This window comes from Choloepus didactylus, chromosome 17, assembly GCF_015220235.1.
Source record: "Choloepus didactylus isolate mChoDid1 chromosome 17, mChoDid1.pri, whole genome shotgun sequence".
In the NCBI taxonomy this organism is placed as follows: Eukaryota; Metazoa; Chordata; class Mammalia; order Pilosa; family Megalonychidae; genus Choloepus; species Choloepus didactylus.
Window position 1 is genome coordinate 72,974,376 of NC_051323.1, and position 18,644 is coordinate 72,993,019.

Consider the following 18,644-nt stretch of genomic DNA (forward strand, 5'->3'; position numbering starts at 1 on the left):
TCATCAGTCAGGCAGTAAGGCCGTGAGCAATCCCACACTCAGGGCCGTGTTGGCTGCTGGAGCGGCTCCCCCACGCCAAGGCCCCGTCTGAGCTGGGGGCAGAGCGGCCAACAGCTGGCTCAGCTTTAACAGCTTAATCTTCATCTCTGACATTTGATGTTACAAAGGTTGGAAACCCAGGAAATGACAAGGCTCCATGAGGTGACATCTGTGCTATCTGGAGTCTGAAATTGGTGACAAAGCCTTCGTGGCCCAACGTTCTTCCTAAAATTGGAATTTTGGCATCAACTCGTCACTCCCTGATGGTATTGTGTAAATGGTCTACTTGGCTGATCGGGAGGATCTCCAGAGTCTTTGGTTTGTCATAGAAAGAATTTCAGATCTGTGGATAGCAGCAGTGGTGAAATATGAAGCATAATTTATGTCCAAGTTTATGGCCCTCTTAAATTACTCAATTTCTGTTCTGCTAAATGTGGTAGGTTTCTGTTGACTTTTGTCCTTCCCTAAGGCCAGCAGAGGGTTTTGGGAACTTCAGGGAAGTGGATAGCACTGCTTTGGTCTTTTTTTATGGTCCTAATCCCTTCCCCAGCCATTTCCTACTCCCTTCCCACTCCTGGTTCAGGGGAAATGAGCTGTGCTGCCCCTTCCTTCTCTTCCAAGTTGTCTTACCTGAGCCCTGAGTTCCCTCCTTCAGGCTGAAGCCACCATCCCACCTGCGGAGTCTGACACTAGAATAGGAAATCAGTTCTCTGATGATGGAGAGTTTTAACCTTTCGGAATTTCCTCGCTTTTAGAAGTATAAAAACTCTTTTATAGTCCCAATAATTAAGTCTTAGCTCTGCCCAGATGTTCCATTTGTTGGCCTGCCCTGTGTGAGTGACCCCCTCCAGGGATGCTCAGCATAGCTCAAACTTTGGTTGCCTTCATAAACAGCAATATTTTCCCTTTAGGAAATACCTCTCAGATATTTTGATCCCCGCACTAAGTTCTTTATCTTCTCTGCCCGCATGGTGTATGCTTAGAAAAGGAAGCAACGAACGCTAAATGAAAAAGAGAAAAGACATATTGGTACGGAAGGGAGAAACAGAATCTTCTAAAGTGTGAAGCCAGGGGGTAGAAAACACACACCCCATTTGGGTGGACAGTCTCTGGTTCCGTTACAAGCCCTCAGCCTTGGGGGTCCCTTGAGAGACAGACCCGGGGGCTGCACTGCCCCACTTTCACGTAACCCTGCAGCCTGTGTGCGGCTTTGACAGTTCTAAATGCGACTTCCTCTTGGAGCACAGCACGTGCAGAGCGGCCCTTTCCTGGTTAGCTCTAAGGACAGCTTCCGCTTGATGCTGGATTTGTTCCTTTACCTCTCCCATCCACATTCCTGAACTCCGCTCCGAGGTGCCCGAGTGTCCGTGGCTCTGGATGCTGGATTATCTTGTTTTCTGGCACTTCTGTCGTGGGACATTTGAATCAGGGTTTCACTCCTCACTTTCCCTCCCCATCAAGCCCTGAAAGGATGGGTCACTGTGTCACAAAGAGCTAGAATCCTCTTCCCAGGCAGTTTGAGTAATGCAACCAGGGCGTTTTCAGCAGTATTCACTGAAAATAACAGACCTCCTTAGCCATCTTCCAAAGCATCTGCTCATTCTTAGAGCATTGCATTAGCAGAATGTTCCAGGCTGTGATGACAGTAATGAAAAGCATCCCCTGCCTTGGAGAGCTGAGGGACTACACGCAAGTAAACAGAAAATTACAGTCATGCGATAGGGCCGTGAGTCACCGACGACTTCTCCGTCCCTCAGCAGCTGTGACGTTCTTTTTGTTGACCATACTCAGTCTTCCTGTGGCTTCCATTAGCCGGCCCAGGTCTGCACTGAGGAACACCACAGAAAAAGTCTGACTCCTCTTCTATAAAGGTAACCATTACCCTCCCAGTGTCTTCTCTAGGTAACTTCCTCGAGCTCTTCCTTAGACATGCTCTGAACATCTTCTGGGTCTACTTGTTTTATGAACTTTCTCTTAAAAAGTGGGACCAAGAGCCAAGCACACCACTGTCAAAGATGGCGTCACCAAGGAGGAAGAGGAAGGCCCCGTCATTGTTGCAGCCTAAGGCTACCTCAGGGTTTCACGTGGCATAATTTATCTATCTATATTCTTAAGCTTATCATCATAAAATCCTGAAGTTCACTATGTTAAGTTATATCCCCTTCTTGTTTGTTTATTATTAGTAAGCTTATCGTCATAAAATCCTGAAGTTCTCTATTCTAAGTTATATCCCCATCTCGTTTGTTTTTGGACGTATCCCTCTTAAAAGTCATCTTGTATTAAATAGCAATCTTCTAAAAAACTATTTGATCAAAGGAGGATTTAAAACTACTGTAAACTACTATAACAGTCTATTTGTAAAGCAAAGAAAATGAAAACAGAGTAACAAGGATGATCACCTGCAACTGCAGATAAACTCAGAGGCAGAATGGCAGTCCCCAGTACTTCCATTATTAAAAAAGAATAAAAATAACTGAAATGAGCCATCAACTCAAGACGTCCATAAAAGAATATAAAATAAACCTGAAAATGCAGATGTACACAAGGTCAGGAAATACTAGATTAGATAAATCAAGAGCTGTCTCTTTGAAAAAAAATAAACTAGACAAATTTTTGGCAAATATAATGAAGCAAAGGGGAAGAGAAAACAAAATTTTAGATAAGTGATAGAACAGGTACTTTTTTTATTTTAAGAGAATATTATATAAATTTATGCTAATAAACTTGAAAATATAAATTAAATATACTTTTTTGGAAAAAATAGTTAATAAAATTGACAGAAGAAATGGACCATACACAAAGAATATATAGTAAAAGATATCAAAGAATCATTATCCTAAAAGGCTCTAGGACTAGATAATATATAATCGGAGTCATCCACCACAACCAAGTAGGCATGAAAAAGGTAACATGTTGAAAAAAATGAAAAATCGGAAAATATAGAAAAGCTCAAAAAACATGCAGTCATATTTCTACCATGTTTGTGTATGTGTGTGTTAAACATAAGTATGATCTTGCTACTTTGTAGCCAACAGAGTGGTGGGGAAAGACCACACGCCGATTCCCTGAGGGGTTACATGAGGGCCTCACTTTATGTAGCATCAGCCTCGGGCTCCATGAACACACCTGAGGCAAAGGGGCCCAGAGCTGGAGCAGGTGCAGGGTGTCCTGGCCCAGAGCCCCCAGGTGCCCCTGCAGGTTCTAACTGGGGCACACACTTCAGTTCTTTTCTGCTTGGGCCTTGTCTAACTCATCAGGAAGACGTGCACAATCTCTGTGCTTAATAATTCCATGCAAGGGACTGTTTATAGACATTGGAACCCTCTGATTCTTAAGCAAAACTCAGAGGCAGCAAAATGCCCTGCTCTCCCAGGGGAAAAGCACAGTTGGCACCTCAGTGTCCCTGATGGCTTTCTCTGCCACCTGCCGACGGGCACCCTAGAAAGCCCATTTCCTCACAAATACACTGTGAGGATTTTCCATAACTGTGGCTATTCTGCTCCAGTGTATTCATAATAACCACATCATACTGGAAAGTATTCTCTCAGAAGGGCGTGGCATATTTTTTGACTAATCCCCTATTTGGGGATACATGGATGTTTACAAATCCTTTACTATTGCAAATAAAATAGGAGCAAATATCCTTATATGTAAATGTTTTTAAACACCCATGGTGATTTCACAGGGTAGAAGCTCGGCCCTGTCCCATACCAGCTGTGCCTGTCTAGGGGAGTCATTTAACCACCTCAGACCTTATTATTCTCCTCACCTAGAAAAGGGCAAAATGACACCAACCTTACAAGAAGACAAAGGCATAAAGTAACCAAAAACACACTCGGTCCGGCGTCTGGAGGAGGTGCTGTCCCTTGTGCTAAGACCCCGTTGTGTTGGAGCCTGTCGTTCCCTCACCTGGGTACCGGGCGTTCCATTCTGACTTATTCATAGAATTTTTCTTTTCTGGCTTAATGAAAAATGTGCAGTTTATACGTTGTCAGCAAATCAAACTGTAACTTGTTATACAGTTTGCAAAGCTGATTCCTTCTACTCGTCCTGATTCTGTATTGTTTCTGGCAGTTCAAGTTTTTCCTCTGCGAAGCTGGGAGCAGCTGAGTCCTCTGCTGCAGGCTGCGTGTCTTATCAGCTCTCCTGCCACCCCAAACACACACTCTCACACTCACACCCTAATACACACTTACACACTCATTCATTCACACAATGCTCGCTCACACCCACACTTACACGCTCAAACTTACACACTCATGCATATGCTCACACTTAGCCACATACACACACATTCACATGCTCACACACTTATACACACTCTTAGACACTTTCACACACACACATACACACGTGCACACACACTCATGCATGCTTATACACATACACATGCAGTGGCTCTGCTATGCCTGGCACAAAGAGGATCCTCGATAAATGTCAGCATCTGTACCACCCTTTACCTCCAAGCCGTTTCTCCTGAGCATAACTTTTAAAGTACTCACCTTTTTTATCTTTGACATTTTTTACAAACCTCATTTCACACATCCTGGGTAACATATGCTTTCCAGCTTTGGTGTGCATCCTTTTAAGATATGAGCATAATTCCCTCAATAATTCCTGTTTTAAATAAGCAAATTAATTGTTTGTTATCATTTTAATAATTGTTACCAATTTATTTGTGATCATAATCAATTTAGTAATCATTCATTATTAAATGCCTAATTTGACTGGGTAATAAACCGGGTAGGAACTGCAGCAGAGGCTGTGTGGCTGTTTTGTTCATCAGCTTCTGATACAACTAACCAGAGCTGGAGGTTGGAAGTTTCGAGAGAGGGCTCTTTTTTGCCTGCTAAATACAGCCGAACTCCCTGGACAGTATATACAAAACAAACTTAAGAAGACCAAAAGGTGGAGAGAAGGCAGATTGGCTGGTGACTTTGGGCCTAAGGAAGGACATGGGAGTGAGCCCCCTGGGTTTTCATTTTGCCTCCTGTAGTTCAAAACAGATGCTGGAAAAGTCAGCCACCCAGAAATGCCAATGGGAGCAGGCAAAACGCAGCCCCAACAAGCCAGTTCCCTATAACCAAAGGGTCAGGGCAGCCTCATACAACAGAAAGGTGTTAGACAGTAACCATATACTCCAGCCAAACACCAGGGAGAAACTGGGACAAACCCCTCATCAGCAAAGACCAGATGGGGAGCCTGACCCCAAGCCTTGCCTAGCTGTTAGGATGCACCCCTCCACCCCACTGGCATGGCATCAGTGGACATCTGCTAAAACAGGCAGTTTTTTTTTTGTTTTGTTTTGTGTTTTTTTTGTTTTTTTTTTTACTGAGGGTTAAACCATAGTCATGTATTAGTTTATTGTTTCTTTTTGTTTGTTTATTTTTTTGTTGTTTCAAGATAGTAAAGTATTTCAAAATACTTTAGTCATTTTGGCTTACAATTGAAACTCTGAAAATTCAGAATTAACAGTTTATTGTTCCTTAAATATCAACAGACATTTACTTGGAAAATGGAAATTTTGTTTTCTTCAGTATCCTTTTTCATGTTACCAAAAGCTAATAGAAATAAATACATTTAAAACTTAACAAAACAAAACAAAATGCTATGGACTTACACATCCCCCACTTCCAAAAATAGCTTTTAGGGGTGGGGCTGCTAGGGCGCTAGTGAAGACACCAAGCCTTTGGAGCTGGTAAGAGCTGCTTCTGGGGCTTCTTAGAGCAGCAGAGGTGGCTCCATCTCAGCCCCAAAGTGTCTCAGTCCCCTGCTCCTCCTGACTCCCTCCCTCCCTGCTGGCTGCCTGCCTCCTCCCAGGCTGTGACAGAGTCTGTGTGTCCCCCTCAGTGGTGACTCTTGCTCTGTCTGTGCACCTGAGGCCAGTCCCCACGCAAGCTGCTTCCTCTCTGCTCACCTGGACTTTGTCAATGGCCTCACCCAGACCTTCGGTAGGTCTGGAGCCTGGGTGGCTGGTGGCGTCTCCCAGGGAAAGGGCTCCTAAGCAGAGGAGCAGTTTCGGACTGAAGACTCCAAGATCAGTTTGTACAGCCTAGGAGGGAGGTATCTCTGAACAGGCAGTTTTTTAAAATCCAGAGTCTCATAGCATAATACCAAAGATGTTCAGGATGTAAAAGAAAATGACTCATCCATACCACACACACACAAAACAAGTGAAGAGAGTCTCAGCAAAGAAATAGAAGACATAAAGAAAAACAGTGGAAATTTTGGAACCAAAAACTGCCTTGGGAAAAAAAAAAACTCAATAGATGAGCCCAGCAGCAGAATGGAAAGGACAGAGGAAAGGATCAATGAACTTGAAGATAAAACAACAGAAATTGCCCAGGATGAACAAATAGAAATAAAATAGACTGGAAAGAAAAAATAGAGCCTCAGAGATCTGTGGAACTTCAACAAAATATTTAACATTTGTGTGATCAGAGTCCTGGAAGAAAAGGAGAAAGAGGGTGGAGCTGAAAAAGTATTTGTAGTAATAATGGCTAAAAATTTTTCTAAGTTTTGCAAAAACATAAACCTACAGATTCCAGAAGCCGAGCAAAACTCAAATGGGATAAATCCAAAGAAATCCACTCCAAGATCCACAACATAGTCAAACTTTGGGAAACAAAAGACAAAGGAAAAAATCTTGGAAGCAGTGAGAGATAATGACACCTTCCTTACCAATAGAGGAAAAACAATAAAAATAATTTCAGTGTCACTAGATTTCTCATCAGAAACCTTGGAAGCCAGAAGGAAATGGCACAACATTTTTCAATTACTGAAAGAAAACTGTCAACACTAAATGCTGTCCCATGGAACTATCCTTCAGGAACGAAGGAGAAATGAAAACATTCTGAGATGAAGGAACGTTAAGAGAATCTGTTGCCAGCAGACCTGCCCTAAAAGAATGACTAAAAGGAAGAATTTGAGACAGGTAGGAAATGATAAAAGAAGGAATCCTGAAACATCAGGAAGGAATGAAGAACAGAAAGAATAAAAATACAGATAAATACAATAAACTCTCTTACTTCTCTTGTGTTTTCTAAATTGTGTTTGCTGATTGAAGCAAAATTTAAAACATTGTTGATGTGATTCTCAAAGTATGCAGAAGAAATATTTAAGACAATTAAGGAGCAAGGTTTCTATACTTCACTTAAACTGGTAAAATGACAACACCAGAAGATTGTGATAAATTATGAATGTATAAATAGCACCTAGGGAAACCATTAGCTATACAGAGAGATAAATTCAAAAACATTGCAGATAAATCAAAACAGCATTCTAAAAAAAAAAAAAAAATGTTCTGAGGAACAGAAAGGCAGAAAAAGAAAACAAAAGAATCAAGCAGAAAATCAAAAATAGCATTACAGACTTAAGCTGTAAAAATTAATAATTACATTAAATGTTAAAGGCATAAATTTCACCAATTAAATGACAAAGATTGGCAAAATGGATATAAAAATGTGACCCAGCTATATGCTGTTTACAAGAAAATTAACTGAAATATAACATTACAGTTTTTAAAAGATTGAAAGTAAAAGGATGGGAAAACATATATCATGAAAACATTAATTAAAAGGAAGTAGGTGTGACTATATTACTAGCAGAGAAAGTAAAGTTCAGCACAAAGAAAATTACCAGGGATAGAGTGGGACATTACATAATGATAAAAGGATCACTCCACCAAGAAGACATAGCAATCCTAAACGTGTACACACCAAACAACAGGGCTGCAAAATATGTGAAGCCAAAACTGATAAAATAATTTGGCAGTTTCTTAAAAATCTGAGTATACACTCATCATCCAACCCTGCAAACAGATTCCTTGGCATTTATCACAGTGAAATGAACATTTATGTCTACACAAAACCTATACACAGATGTTCATGGCTGCTTGATATGTAATAGTCAAAAACTGGAAACAACAACCCTCAATGGATGAATGGTTAAACAATGGGAGAACAGGTAAACACCATGGAACACTACTCAGCAATAAAAAGTACACACTGTTGATAACACTCAACAACTGGGATGAATCCCAAGGGCATTATGCTTTCCATAAAAAAGCCTATCTCAAAAGAATACATAATACGGTATGTAAGTTATATCCCAATAAATCTGATTTAGAAAAGGACATATAACAAATGATTCCATTTATGAAACATTCTCCAAATGGCAACCTTTTGGAGCTAGAAAGAGATTAGTGGTTGCCAGAGGTTAGGAATGGTGGGTGTGTAACTATAAAAGGGCAGCATGAGGGAGATCTCTGTGGTGATGAACAAGTTCTGTCTCTTGATTGCAGTGGTGGTTTCATGAATCTACACGTGATAAAGTGACATAGAATGATACACAGTATACCATTGTAAATTTTCTGGTTTCGATGTCCTATAGTTACAAAAGCTGTAACCATTGGGGGAAACTGGGTAAGGGGTACATGGGACATCTCTACTATTTTTTTTACAACTTCCTGTGAATCTGTAATTATTTCAGAATTAAATTTTTAAAAATATGTGGACTGGGAGAGTGAGCACATTTGGTTAACCTCTTGTTTGTTCCTCTCTAAGAGAGATAGAACTCCTGGTTTTGGTCTCTCTCTTCTTAATGAAATCACCCTAGGCTTTTGGAGTACATGGTAATAGGACCTAGATCAGAAGTCTTAAACTGGTGCTCCATTGGGCTCATCTGACCCAGAGATGTGTTCATGCTAAACGTACAATGAAACATTTCATTGTTAAAGCTTTGCAGATTAATTGCCAGCATGTTAAAGTCATGGAATTTGCTATAACATCCAGATTTGGGGCTTTTCCTGAAGAGTCAGAAGATTGGTTAACGCCTGGCAGATATGCCATCTTGGAACAGCAGCCTTAGATCCAATGGGCTTTCCAGTTTGATGCCTCTCCCACTCGGGAGCCAGGTTGAACTTTTAGCATCACGTGTTGTTTTCTTATTCCTCACCACTTCACTCATTTTTGCTACTTGCCTGACCCCTGTGGGTTTTCAGTTTTCAACCTCTAATAGAGATGGTAGCTTTCTAAAGTGATCCATTTTATGAAATCCTAGGGCGCCCCAAGGCAAGAGAAAAAAATACATCTCCAGCATGTGTATGAATGCCTCATGGGCTATTTCATAGTTTAACAAAATACATTGATGTCCACGCAATATCAGTTCATTCAATCAATATGTATTAAGACTCTATTTATGCCAGACCCTCTGTAGCTCCGGGGACACACGAATAAATTAGATGAACCCTGTCCTTAATATGGTGAGTGCTACAGAAGAGAAATGGGCAACACACTTAGAGGAACTCAGGAAAGGAAGTATCCTTTGTGCCTGGGGCAGCTGGGAAAAACTGTACAGAACAGGGTTACATTTATTTCCAAAGAGTGAGTAGGAGGTAATCGGAAGGAAAAAGGGAGAATGGACTTTCTGGCACGGAAAATAGCACATGCAAAGGCAAACAGCTAAAAGCAGACCTGGCTGATCAAGGTGGTAAGAAACGTATTATGGCCAAGGTTTAGGGGGGCTGGGATGGACTATTGAGGTGAACCTGCAAGTCTAATTGAGAGCAGACCATGAGGAGCTTCAAAAGCTATAATGTTCAAACTGAATTGTTCTCAGGGTTATTGCAGAGCAAACAAAAAAACGTTTATGTATGGGACCAACAACACCAGTTTTGTTTTCTGGAAAATAATTTGGGCCACAGTGAACCTCCTCGAACCCGTTTTTCCTTTTTTTCACTTTTCATGATAGGATTATAATTTTAGATCATATAATATCAAAAAATATGCTAAAGAGGAATCCCGTTGCCAGGGAGGTGATCATAGTTGGGGAATCAAGCATTTGTTGCGTTTTTACAGTGTTGAGTGAGAAGAAGCCGTGGCTGGTTCTAAAATACCATCACTGAGGCAGTTCCCACGGGGCGCCCACGGGCTCGGTGGCTCTGTGCTGGCTTCTCTTCTGTCCACACGGGGCCAACGAGGCAGGGGCCTGACCCCAGGGTAGTTGTTCCTTGAAAGCTTGTGGACAGTTCTGGATCTTTACTGAGGGCCACAGTGAGACTGGCAGGAGCTCGCTTCAGACCGTGAGATGCAGGATTTGCCATTTAGGTCCCAGATCTTCTACAGTCTGTGTTCCGAGGTAGCCTGGGCCAGATCCTGAAAGAGTGTGCCACTGCGGCCAAAGAAAGGGACAACACATTGTTTAGAATCAAGTGGGGGCTCCCTCAGAGGGACAAACATATATTGCCTCAAAACCAGTGAAATAAATCAAGAAATCAAAAATACAAAAACTAAGCAAACCATCCAGGAGAGAACTGTGCTTAAATTGCAGCAGAACAAATTTGGAATACATTTAAAGAAATATACTCTTTAGTGAAAGGAAGAATCACTAAAATTGGAACAGGTTACCACAAGAGGTGCTGAAGACCCCCTTAATTTTTTTTTTAAATGGACAAGAGAAATTGTAACCTTTCTGAAAGGTTAAGTCCATTCTTTTTTTAACTTACTAACCCAACTCTGGATTTTTTCATTATTTGTTTCATTTGGTAATCATTTATGAACACTTTTTACACACCAGGCATTGTGCTAGGTGTTGGTAAAAAAATGTTATTTCATGATCTCAATAATGTTTTAATGTCTGCAGAGAATGCACCATGTTCATTGGGTCCAAGAACGCACTCAGGAAAACACTATCATCACGTCAGCTGGTCATGCTATCATTTCAGGGGAAGAAATCTCTTTTTAAAAATTGTCTTTGCTGTATAAACATGACAACCAGCAGGCACACAAAAGTTTTCCGTTCGTAATTTTTTATTTATAAAGCCTCAATCCTCTTTCATGGAGGGCCTCCTGATATGTCTTGTACCGTCTTCTTGGAGCCTTCCTGGCTTACCTGAGCCTGTTCTCTTATCAGTACTCACCTAGAGTGATGGCCCGGCTTTCTCGTCTTCTCTCTTTCTTCTGCCGTCCTCGCTGCTGCAGTTTCCCCGACAGGACAAAGCAGCCGCCTGTGAGAGCATCCTTACAGTGAGGCTGGGTGACCAGCTGTCCCCAAGGACCTGCACAAAGACGAGTCCCCAGAGTGCAGCCTCCGCAGGGGAGGGAGAGATTTCCCAGTTCCACAGCGGGAGCAACCAGAGCCCGTCCTGGCAGGCATGCCCCATCCTTGAGAAGCAGATTTTCCAGGCTCCATGTTCTCTGCCTGGACCGTTGAAACAGGAGTCTATTCAATCCTGATCCCAGATGCACCATGAACCTCACAACCCATGCAGGGCATGGAGAAAACTCTGAAACTCTTGGCTCTCTCATCTGTTTTAAAAACAAACAACAGTTAGGTAGGTAAAACTGTCATTTCAAGTGAATTTCCTAATTTAAGGAGGGAAAACATAAAAGTTTAAGGCTGTCTGCCAGTCGAATTCAGATCTGAGACTCCGTCTCCTTGGGCTAGCGTGGCTCGTTACTGTAGGATGGCAGTCATAAAAGAAAGGCAGCATGGTAACGTTTAATGGATGTTTTCCCAGAAATTGAAGTTCCACTTTTCCAAAGGCAGTCAGTCACTTTGCACGAAAGCCACAGGGAATTCTGCACACGTCGCGGCCTCTGCTGCACACACAGAGCCTGTGAGTGCCGAGAACCAGCATCACACGTTCCTTTACGTTTGCGTTAAAGCAGGTACAAAGTACTGGTCGGTGATCAGAGCCCTGAGAATCATATCAAAACAATCAAAATGCTCCTCATCCATCTTAACTTTCCAATTTTCAACAAATCTCATCCTAGGGTGTCTCGGGGACACATCTCTTTCCCCCATGCCCCTCCACTGTTTGAACAAGGAAGTTTCTCCACCACGTGCTGGGGGCTTTGCCCAGCATTTGGGGGACCTGCCAACCAAACGGTTACCGTGGATCCCAGATGTTCATGTTCAGAATCCAATAGGCTTTTTCTTTCATGACTCCCTCTCAGTTCAGCCAACAAGAGAGATGGATTTGAGTTCATAAGGGGGGAAGGAAATACTACAGCCCCCTTATCGCTAACCTTCCCGTCCCCTCCTCTGCCTTGAGAGCCAAGAGGCCTCACTCAGCACCACTTAGGATGGGCTGGAAAAAGGTCGCTGCCCCTCAGGCCAGGCATAAAGGGGCAGGTGTTGGCTGATTTGGAAGAATTTTGTCGGACTGTAGGTATCGACCGTGACGGTGGAAGAAATAAAAAACCACAAGGGAAGGTTCTGTTCAGACTCCAGTTTCCCCTAACCCTGCAGTTCAAAAAGGCATTTTTACTTCTGAGTTTCCTGCAGGACGGTTTCTTGTCTCGTCATTCTTCAGGGAGAAGCCAGGCTCCTGTCAGTGTGAACTCCCCCTTCCCCACGTCCTCCCCCGACGCCAAGAATTTATTATTTGAGTCCTTGGGAGAAGTATTTGTCAAAGATTTAAAGAGTGGGTAAAAAAAAAGAGTCCTTTTCCTGGTTCAGGCTACTGTCCACTGTAGACTGTAAGCCTGACAGCTGACGTCTGGGCCGCAGCCTTCGTGGACAGCAAAGGGGAAGGCAGATATTTCCTGGCTTGACCTACAAGAGCAGTGGCTGCGTTTTCTGGATTAAAAACTTGGCCTCAAAAGAACACCTTCAGGTGTGTTCTGATTCACTTAATAAAGGACTTTGGAGATGTTGAATACTATGTGAGTACTGAAATTTTCTTTCTGGCTCAAACTCTCTTTGGTTGGATGTGTGCTTTGAATTGTCATGGATAATTAATTACCATCGGAAAGCATCGGATTCTCCTGTTGTCTCTGAGAATGCCATCACTTTCTGGCAAATTTCAGTGAAGATATGAATATGATGTGTAAAGATTAAATGTTGTTTCTGCAAGAAGATGTGTAGAAACGTGTGAGTGGTAGACTTTCAGTTCTCTAGTAAGGGGCAGAGGGTGCTGGTCACACGGAAAGCCGGCTCACATAAGCCCTGCAGCCTTCACCGCCAGGGGTGGGAAAAGGTGAAAACAAAACTGTCCCTTGGCCTGCCCAGCGGTCTCCAGCCCTGTCCCCAAGCCCTGCCATCACTTCTGCATTTTCCTCAGGGGCAAAAATGAAGTCAACAGGCATTTTCACACTTTCAAAAGAATGTCATACTTTTTGGTGGTCCTTGCATTTTTGTGGATGATCGTGAACGTGGAGGGTTGGCTGATGCCTTTGAAAAGCTGATCCCAGAACCGCAGCCACTGAGAAATGGTCATTCTGCAATCACGCCACCCTCCCTTCCAAAACAGCCCCACAGGTAGCTTGTGCCTGACAATCCAGGGGCACCAGCTTCCCTTCCCTATTTTATTTGTTTACGGGATCTTTGGCTTTGACATTGGTCACGGCCGTTGGCGTGCCAGCTCCCAGGCAACGGGTGTGCCAGCTGGGCGCCTCCGCTCTCTGTGGCCACGAGGCTGCGTGCCCCCTTGTGTGCCCCCGTGTGTGCCCCCATGTGTCCGCCTGTGCTCACTTGGCTTTCCTTCCCTCCCCTGCCTGGGCCTCGCGGCTGGCAGCACCGGGGTCCCGCAGACCACGGGCAGCGCCTCCGTGCCGTCCAGCAAGGGCAGCAGCAGCGGCAGCAGCAGTGGCAGCAGCAGCTCCAGCGACTCAGAGAGCAGCTCCGGGTCCGACTCAGAAACGGAGAGCAGCTCCAGCGAGAGTGAGGGCAGCAAAGCTCCCCACTACTCCAGCCCTGAGGTAAGACGCACCCCCCTCGGCCCCCTCCCCCCGTGAGGGTCGCAGCCCACCGGGTCAGGTTTCCCACGCCTCCCCAGACTCCCAAGCCCCCCAGCCACCAGGGCAGTGACCAGGGTGGCCTCTGGGCCACCCCCCTGGGCTGGGGTCGGTGATGGGGCTCACTGCCGCCCACCCCTCACGGGCCCCTCACTGCACAGCTTCCTTTGAAGTTCAGAAACTTCATCTTTCATTGTCCAGAAACCTCCATCTGGACTTTCCAAAGTGCCCAAGTCTGCTGGAAACCTCGCTGACTGGAATGACCCATGGAGCAGGTCTCCCCAGGGGTTGGCCAGGCAGTACCAGACAGGGGGACCCCAGGGAAGAGAGCCCCTGACAAATCCCAGGGGAAGGAGTTGTATGGATCAGACATGGTCCAGATCTTACCTTTTTGCAGTTTGTCCCTGGTTAGAAGGACAAGGGCTATAAATACTAATAAAACCTTAACTGTGTTTTCTTTGTGAAAATGTAAAAAGAAAAATTAGCATCAAGCCACAAATAATAATGACACCTTTTATGGCTATGATGAGTATCTGTGTGAAAGATTTAGGTGCCTTATATAAAAACATTACAAGGTACCAAAAAAAACCATTGCTATTTCCACTTTTAAGTGGAAAGGGGAAAATTAAATAGTAACTCAGGGCAGGTTGGTTCTTGGCAGAGGGGCGAGAGCCAGCTGCTCAAGTCTTCGGGGCTGCAAGGCTGGGCTGACGCCTAGAGGGGGAAGAAAGTGCAGTTTCTTCTTGAGCATGTGAACATCTGTCTGACTCTGCCCTGGACTGGAGGCTCTAATTTTTCACCTTCAGCCCTCTGTGCATGTAGAGGACCAGTTTCCTAAACAGGCTCTGAGATGGAACCAGACCCCCCATGCCAACCACACCAGCGGCACAGGCCGCCGTGCAATGGCACAGCCATGTGCTTCCAGCTTTAGTGTCTGGACCACCTGAAAGTAGTCATGTTTCATCTCAAGCTCAGAGAGTGGCTCTGACGTTCCCCTCAGATTTCTCGCCGCCACTCTCCTCTTTGTAAATGTCACTGAGATAATTACAGAGAGTTGAGCTCCTTGCTGATGAAAGAAGGGTCTTGTCACGTCCTCCAGCAGCTATCAAAGAGGTCCCTGGTGAGGAGAGAGCACCAGGCAACCAAAGGAGGCCGGGACGTTTAAGCTGCCTGAGGCCACACATGTCTTTCAGCTCTTTGCTTCTCCAGGCTTGGGGAAAGCAGGAGTGGCAAGGGATGTGTTAGCTACCCTGTCTTTAATTCCTTTTTGCTGGAAAATAATGTCGTAGTCAGAATAAAAGTGAGGTTTCTTTTAGCATTTTCCCCAAGAGTGATACAAACACACATCCTTTGGAAATAAGAGTTTTGCTACCTAAAATTCCCTAGGTCGGAAGTTGCATTTTCCTGCTGTCCACTGCACAGCGTCCTCAGGCTGCCCGGTCACCCGACAGACAGCAGTGAGTGGTCTCTCTGGACCCCACATGACAATCGACCATCGGGCTCTTTTCTTTAACGTCTCGGCCCTCACCTTCCCCTGGTCACGCCGGCGGACTCTACTTGGAAGCAGAACGCGTCTGGCCATCGCTTCCCCGCCCGGTGACATACTGATGTGGGGCAGGTGGGCATCCGTTATGTCCCAGGGCACCTGCATTCTCCACCTCTCGGCGCCAGCACGCGGAAAACCCCGGGCTCACCTGAGCTTTCTGGGAACCTTCTTCCTGATGTTGGCGACCCGTGTTGGCTTAGCTGTTCTCAGCCTAATTTTTTTCGCTAGAGTTTTATCTTCCTCCCTGGCATTGGACATTCTGTTGAGTCAGAGCTTTACAGGAGGAAAGCCACCTCCCCACCCGGCTAGCACGCTCACCCTCGCACACAGCGATCCCTGGGTCAGTAATGAGTATTCCGTGGAAAACAGAGGCCAGCCGTGAGTTTGCAGAGAGCCAGAATAAATTAGGTTTAGCCCTTTTCCTTACTGTAGGGCATCCCTGAGCCGGAAAACTGTGCTCTTCCATCGGGGTATTTCCCAGATTTATCCGACCATGGAACCTATTCTCATGGAGCACAGAAACTAAAAGCACATTTTGGAAAATGCTGCCCTATTTCCTCCTTGAAAAGCAGCAGAAATGTGAGGCGAGTTGTTCATTGATTCAAGAAGCTTCTCCCCTGCTCAGTGTCTCCGGTCTCCACGGCCCTGGGTGCTCTGAGGACCTAACAAGGCAGGGACAGAGGACACAGCACGGAACAGGTGCATGACTCCGAGCTCATCCCTAGGGAGGTTAACCAGAGAGGAGAGTCGTGGCTGAAAATTCTACGGAGTGAGCCAGCAAGCAAACCAAAATACTCGGCAAAAACCCCAGGACGGCGGCTCAGGAAATGGACCGTCGCCAGCAGTGGGCCCAGGGACGAGGGTCCGAAGCCCTGAGTTTTCCCTCCTCCACTTAACCCTGTCATTTACACTTCCTTGGCCACAATTGCCTCAGCCCCAGAAGGGCGGATATTCCGGTCCTGCCTAATTGGTGAGGTTGTTGGGAGACGAGTCATGTACACACCGTGAGTGCATTGTGGGTCGCTTGAAGACGTCTGAGTACCTTCTTTCTAAATGTCACCGAGAGAGCCTCTTGGAAGCAGAGTCCTGGCACACTGCCTCTCTAACCCGTAACGGACGCTCCAAGGGACACAAAAGAAACAGGCGCCTACCCCGGCTGGGAAGGAGTGTTTGGCTCTGTTGAAGACAGAAGACATACACACAGGAAACAAACGCAATTGAGTATACTAAAGGGCAACAGGTATTAGTGCTTTCTCCAAAAATCAGATTGAGTTCTGTCATTTTAGGTTGAAGACTGACGTTTCTCAAAGGATTGAGGTCCCAGTTTCTTGAGGCGATGCCGGAATAGTGGGGGATAAGATGAAGCAGCAGTGGGGAGACGTGGGTCTTTAAACTGAGACAAATCTGGGTTCAGTCTTGGTTGGTGCCTCATAGCTGTGTAGCTTTGGACACGTCACCTACCCTCTCTGAGCCTCATCTGCAGATTAGAGGTGATCACATTTCTTACCCGTAAGGAGGAAATGAGATGTTACCTGTAAAGCAGGAGGCACGTTATACATGTTCTGTCCACAAACACTGATTGGAAGATCACGGATCCCTTGAGGTCCAGCCTGAGAAATTTGGATTTCATTCAAGAGGCGATTGGAGGTCATTGTAAATCCTCAAGAAAGGGAGTGATTTAGTGATGTGTTGAAAAATGGTACTTCAGGCTGATTTCTTTAGCTGTGAAGTGTAGGAAAATATGTCCCTAAAGCACATCGGGCAGTGGGCCCACACTAAACGGATTAATCCTACCCTTCACTGATGATACACCCTCTGTGAAGTTTTAGTGTGAATCGCCGTGTGCACAGCCATGTTTGGGCTACAGGCAAACGAGAGAGAGGCCCCTGGAAGGCCCAGGCTGAGGGGCCGAGGGAGAACTAGCGCTAACGGTGGCACCGTGTCCAGCTGAGTGGTGGCTCCGCCATAAACGTTCCTGCCCGCTCCTAAGACCCGCGAGAGGCCCCTTCAGCTTTTTCATACCCTGAATGCCTCATTTGTCTAGGGACACTGAGGCACCAAGTCACTGACGTGCCAGGGGTCATTTGCCAGGGGTCGCCTAGTGAGAAAAATGCAGGAGTGAGATGGGAGACAAAATTAGGGGCCATGAATTTGTTTGCTACTAAATTAGCCACTCACAGTTAATCTCAGGGAAGGTGAGGGCTTCCTTTTTGCAAAGAAGCTGTTCTGTGTCCTGCTCTCTGATTTTTTTTTCTGGAATTTTTATTATTTTCAAAAGTGCAGGCATCTACCATTGCAGTATGTACCAGGTGAGCCCTTATAGGTTTCATTTGTTCCCTTCAAGTAGAGAAGCCAAAACATTCCCTGCTTATAAGACTGGGTCAGAATTTACATGTAACAACTCAGCGGTGCTTTTTAAAAAGATCTGTCTTTTTGTTCTTTTGCATCTCACTCTAGAGCCCTGGTCCTTTTGGCGGCATGAAAACAAGCAAAGCTAAGAGTCAAGTCAAACACCAGACTCCCTGTGAGGGCCATGGGGGTCTCCTCTGCCCCCCTGGGATCCAGGACAGCGGCCAGTGCAGGAGAAGCTTCCCCTGGAAGGGGCCTCAGATCCTCGTGCTGCCCCCACTGAAATGCCTGCGTCCCTCCAGGACACTGGGCACTCGGTGCTGGTTTCCCTGAAGTGCAGTTGGTCTTGGGTGGGGGAAGCAGCAGGTGTCCTCCTCTCTGGCCACTGCATCCTCCCCATGGACCCCCCTGGCCCATCAGCTCTCTCTGAGAGGCTTCCCAGCTCCCTGAGCCGTGACCCCCAGATTCCCCGGACGGCACCAGGACCCTTGTCTAAGATATCGTCCTCTCCTCACTCCCCTTAGTTTCTTGCTGCCTTGGGCTGTGCTCTGAACCCCAACACCTGCCCTTAAAACAAACCCCACTATTAAAGCACATGTCAATGCACCTAAGAAACTTTGGGAATTTATTATTTAAAAACATGTGCTTTCTCCCACCAAGCAGCATGGCTTACTCTGGACTCTAACCAACCAAGTTTGAAATGCAAAGCTAAGCAGAGACTTCTTAACTCTAGGCTCTTGTCTGTCTCCCCCAGAAACAACAGAGGCCATAAATTCAGTGAGTGGGCAGCCACAGGGAAGGAAAAGTACATCAACTTAATCACTCAAAATGTTTCCCCCATTTCACTTATCATTCTGGTTAAAGTTCTGTACTTACCAATACACGTCTCTTCTATTGATAATCACAGATGCTGTATAAGTGTACTTTTATTAATTCAAAATCATTGGTCCTTAGTATTTTTAATGGGATAC

The 18,644-nt window shown here is 45.2% G+C and overlaps 1 protein-coding gene across 2 annotated transcripts in view; it reads left to right on the top strand.

Moving 5' to 3' along the window:
- AFF3 (AF4/FMR2 family member 3) overlaps positions 1-18,644 on the top strand; it is a 524,208-nt gene that overhangs the window by 468,169 nt on the left and 37,395 nt on the right. For both annotated transcript variants that reach the window (XM_037806556.1, XM_037806557.1), the window contains one exon: positions 13,559-13,742. In XM_037806556.1, the coding sequence (XP_037662484.1) occupies positions 13,559-13,742 (184 nt within the window). The remainder of the gene's footprint in view (positions 1-13,558; positions 13,743-18,644) is intronic.